The 5398-nt window shown below is 50.7% G+C and overlaps 1 protein-coding gene across 2 annotated transcripts in view; it reads right to left on the bottom strand.

The window, feature by feature from the left end:
* The window catches only part of tyr (tyrosinase), a 10021-nt gene extending 4971 nt beyond the window's left edge, over positions 1-5050 (bottom strand). The window contains exons 1-3 of one of the 2 annotated variants that reach the window (XM_090218055.1): positions 3974-5050; positions 1707-1923; positions 1410-1557 (exon numbers count right to left, since the gene is read on the bottom strand). In XM_090218055.1, the coding sequence (XP_090074181.1) occupies positions 1410-1557; positions 1707-1923; positions 3974-4807 (1199 nt within the window). In that variant the 5' untranslated portion in view covers positions 4808-5050. 2 annotated transcript variants of the gene reach the window in all.
* Positions 5051-5398: the final 348 nt, after the last annotated feature.

The raw sequence follows: 5398 nt of genomic DNA, 5'->3' as shown, positions 1-5398 counted from the left end.
GGGATGAGAGGGTGAAGGGGAGAGGGAGGGGGGATAGGACGGGAGGGATGAGAGGGTGAAGGGGAGGGGGAGGGGGGATAGGACGGGAGGGATGAGAGGGTGAAGGGGAGAGGGAGGGGGGATAGGACGGGAGGGATGAGAGGGTGAAGGGGAGAGGGGAGGGGGGATAGGACGGGAGGGATGAGAGGGTGAAGGGGAGAGGGGAGGGGGGATAGGACCGGAGGGATGAGAGGGTGAAGGGGAGAGGGGAGGGGGGATAGGACGGGAGGGATGAGAGGGTGAAGGGGAGGGGGGAGGGGGGATAGGACGGGAGGGATGAGAGGGTGAAGGGGAGGGGGGAGGGGGGATAGGACGGGAGGGATGAGAGGGTGAAGGGGAGAGGGAGGGGGGATAGGACGGGAGGGATGAGAGGGTGAAGGGGAGGGGGGAGGGGGGATAGGACGGGAGGGATGAGAGGGTGAAGGGGAGAGGGAGGGGGGATAGGACGGGAGGGATGAGAGGGTGAAGGGGAGGGGGGAGGGGGGATAGGACGGGAGGGATGAGAGGGTGAAGGGGAGAGGGAGGGGGGATAGGACGGGAGGGATGAGAGGGTGAAGGGGAGAGGGAGGGGGGATAGGACGGGAGGGATGAGAGGGTGAAGGGGAGAGGGAGGGGGGATAGGACGGGAGGGATGAGAGGGTGAAGGGGAGAATATTTGTTTTAGTTGACAACAGTTACTGGCTGCTTGTATTATTGTTATTGTTATACAGTGGCAGAGTAGTGTTTTTTTGAATGGCCCTGTTAAGATCTATCTATTCTATTCTTCCCTCTTTAGGGGGACTTCTCTCTTAGATGGAGAGATAAAAAAGAAAGACAAAATAGAGAGATAAAATTGACAAATGGTTTGGGCATTTACACAGCCACTTCCCAGGATGTGAAAAATAGGCAAAGTTATGTGCAGTCTCTCTCTCTCTCTCTCTCTCTCTCTCTCTCTCTCTCCTCTGTTTCTCTCTCTCTCTCTCTCTCTCTCGCTCTCCCTCTCCCTCTCTCTACAGTATTTACGTAACCCTCTCTCTCTCTCTCTCTCTCTCCCTCTCCCTCTCTCTTTCTCTCTCTCCCTCCCTCTCTATAGTATCTATGTAACCCTCTCTCTCGCTCTCTCCCTCCCTCTCTCTCTCTTTTTCTAATTATATGTTGAGGGGAACAAATTACTTTAGCCTTTAGAAATGCAATTGATGTAATTATGTACGCTTATAAATTGGAAGCCAATTTAGTTTGTGTTTGTCAATGTGGGCTTGCTTTAGTTCGGGTTTGTCAACGTGGGCTTGCTAATGGGTTTGTGTAGAAGCAGACACACATGTTGACGAGGGAGTGTGTGTGCATGTATATGTTGTGTGTGTGTGTGTGTGTGTGTGTGTGCGTGTTGTCACCTGTCTATGAAGGTGTGGTGCAGGAGGAAGATGGGATCATTGGCTGAGCCCTGTACTGAGCTCATGGTTCCGTTCATGAAGACGTGGAGGGCGTTGTGCATCGTACTCTGTCCTGTTATAGCCATCCCCGTCTCAGGACTCGCAAAACCTAAACACACACACACACACACATGTTTACTTGCACAAATAAGCACCACCTTATCATACACATCACTTAAGGAGAAGATCCCACTGAAAATATAGGGTTTTAACTGTATAGAAGTCAAAATGGCGGCCTATGTCTGAGTGTCTCCCTACCCTCCAGGGAGTTCCTGAAGCTCATGTTGGCTTGGCGGTCCATGGCTCCCGTCTCGTAAGTCTCTATACCCACCACGAAGTCCACGTCGGCCGAGGTGGGCAGATGCCTCACACGGTTAGGGTCGTGGTTACCAGGGTTGCGCAGCAGAGGCCCCTCCCCTGTCCCGGGACACAGTGCTGCTCTGCTGTTGTACTCCTCTGGCTGGGTACAGATCACCTGCACAGGTAGGTACACACACACACACACACACACACACACACACACACACACACACACACACACACACACACACACACACACACACACACACACACACACAACGCCATGTTACAATACAGCACAAACACACATACAGTATACACATCTGCTGTTGTACTCTTCTATGTCTGGATGCATACTCTACTGCACAGGTACACACAGGTACACACAGGTACTCACAGGTACTCACAGGTACTCACAGGTACACACGGGTACTCACAGGTACACACAGGTACTGACAGGTACACACGGGTACTCACAGGTACACACAGGTACACACAGGTACACACAGGTACACACAGGTACTCACAGGTACTCACAGGTACTCACAGGTACACACGGGTACTCACAGGTACACACAGGTACTGACAGGTACACACGGGTACTCACAGGTACTCACAGGTACACACAGGTACACACAGGTACTCACAGGTACACACAGGTACACACAGGTACACACAGGTACTCAAAGGTACACACAGGTACTGACAGGTACACACAGGTACACACAGGTACACAGAGGTACACACAGGTACACACGGGCACACACAGGTACTCACAGGCATGCACACATACACTCAGTCTCTCTCTCTTTCTCTCTCTCTCTCAATCTCTCTCTCTAGGTTACTACATGGAGCAGATAACTCTCTCTCTCTCTCTCTCTAGGTTACTACATGGAGCCGACAACTCTCTCTCTCTCTCTCTCTCTCTCTCTTTATCACACTCTCTCGTTCTCTCTCTCTCTCTCTTTATCACACTCTCTCGTTCTCTCTCTCTGCTCTCTGGTTGTGATAAAATAACCCACTCCATTACCTGTACATCTGCTGTGTTAAATTAACCATGTGTCTGAACAAGTCACACAACATTAGCTGTGTCAGAGATCCCCCACTATACACAGACTGTACACAGACTGTACACAGACTATGGACAGACTATAGACAGACTATAGAGAGACTATAGACAGACTATAAACAGACTATAGACAGACCATAAACAGACTATAGACAGACTATAGACAGACTATAAACAGACTATCAACAGACTATAGACAGACTATACACAGACTATAAACAGACTATAGACTGACTATAAACAGACTATAGACAGACTATACACTGACTATACACTGACTATAGACAGACTATACACTGACTATACACAGACTATAAACAGACTATAGACAGACTATAGACTGACTATAAACAGACTATAGACAGACTATAGACTGACTATAGACAGACTATAGACAGACTATAGACAGACTATAGACTGACTATAGACAGACTATACACAGACTATAAACAGACTATAGACTGACTATAAACAGACTATAGACAGACTATACACTGACTATACACAGACCATAGACAGACTATACACTGACTATACACTGACTATAGACAGACTATACACTGACTATACACAGACTACAGACACGGACTGCTGAACAATAGTCCCTCTCCAGTCTCTGTTTCCCCTGTCATTCCGCTGCTCTGAATTAAGCAGAACTCTCTCAGGCTGGGTCTCAAATCACATAGGAAGGAGGCTTTGGTTGAGAGGTATTATTTGCTATCTCAGGCACTTGTCTAGATGAGCGGTTTAGAATGTGACCTCATATTGTAATGTTGGTGGGCCCGGGCCCAGGGATTGGCCCTAGTTAGGAGTAGTCATCACTGTGATCAATGTGTATAACAGCTCCAGACTCTTGGCTCATGATTCAGTGATGTCACATGGTGCACACACACACACACGCACGCACGCACGTATGCACACACGCACACACGCACACGCACACACACACACACACACACACACACACACACACGCACGCACGCACGTATGCACGCACGCACACACGCACACGCACACACACACACACACACACACACACACACACACACACACACACACACACACACACACACACACACACACACACACACACACACACACACACACACACACTACTGTTCACATCACTCTACCTGTGTCACATGTGTTTGTTTACCTTCCATGAAGAGAACACAGAGCCTGGGCTGATGAGGTTGGGGTTCAGCGGGCTCCGCCCACCCATCAGGTTGTCCGTGCACACCGTACAGTCTGTTGCATCTCGCCAGTCCCAGTATGGGATAGTGAAGTTAAAATCCCCCGTCATCTTCCTGATCTCGTGCTCCCAGTGCAGCAGATACACTCGGTGCCATGGCAGGAACGCCGCAGACTCGTGTGCAAAGTCTATGTCCGGCCAAACATTTCCTGGTCCCCCAAGAAGTGTGTCCCTGGACACGTAGTAGTGCATCCACACAAACAGGTCGTATACACTCACGTCTGAAAACATTGGGTTCTCTCCATTTGTACCCATCTCAGCGCGAGTTCCTGTGACAATGACGTAGTCAGCGGTGACGGTGTTCTTGGCCAAGTTCAGGTAGGCGATGAACCGCTGTTGTTCCGCCACCGACAGCGAGAGGAAGTTCCTCCTCACAGACTCCCGCTGCTCGGCACAGCCGGGGCCGAAGTAGCCGAACCTGCACTCTCCACAGTCAAAACCCCCGTAGTTACCTGCACACTGGCATGTGCGGTTGTAGAAGGCCAGCGGCCACCGTTCTCGGTCGTCTATCCCAGTGTGTGGGTACTGTGGCCCGTGGGGCTCTTCCGATACCGTCACGTCCTGACAGAACCCTCGGCCTGACGTGGCTCCACAGGCCGACCCGTCCCCCTCCCACACCGGGCAGCACTGCTTGGTACGCAGCGCCTCTGTGTTGGCGCAAGGCCGGGGGAACTGGCCCACACACGACCGCAGGAACAGCATCTGGAGCAGGCTACCCAACACACCCAGAAGAACCATGACTGACCAACTACCACACCCAAGAGCTCACTACACAGCCAGACTAACCAAAGCGCACGGCGAAGAAGCGAGTGCAGCCGGCTGTAGTCACACAGCAGGTCCAGCCGGTATAAGTCTGTAACGCAGAGTCCGGGGGAAAGAAAGAATCATGTTAACTCACAATGTAACTTCCACTTGCCCACACCCTCTCTCTCCCCTCTGCTTCCCTCCCCATACCATCACATGCTTGGGATAATATAGTTCAGCCTCATTCTGTCTCGAGACCAGCTGACCACATCCCTCTTCCCCCAGGCCTTGCCGGCCTGGAATGTGTGTGCATGATCTGGGGTGAGAGAGTGGAGTGGTTCCAACTTGTGAGGAACTCTCACATAATAGCCCATCTCACAGCGTGGAACAGACAAGCTCCTGTACCATAACCTCATGCTAATGTCTGCTGTTTTAGGACATTATCTAGAGAGGGAAAAGGACACAGGAGAAGATTTACACCTATCCCAGTGGAATGCTCAAAACAGGAACAGAGTAGCCTATTGTCGGCTACTGTTAGAATAAATAATTAATAAACTATTTGGAAATTACTTAGTGCTCAATGGT

Source organism: Oncorhynchus mykiss, chromosome 24 (genome assembly GCF_057628025.1).
Source record: "Oncorhynchus mykiss isolate SJ-2025 chromosome 24, ASM5762802v1, whole genome shotgun sequence".
Lineage (NCBI taxonomy): Eukaryota > Metazoa > Chordata > Actinopteri > Salmoniformes > Salmonidae > Oncorhynchus > Oncorhynchus mykiss.
The sequence above is the reverse complement of the archived record's forward strand: the minus strand, read 5'-3'. Positions and strand labels throughout refer to the sequence as shown.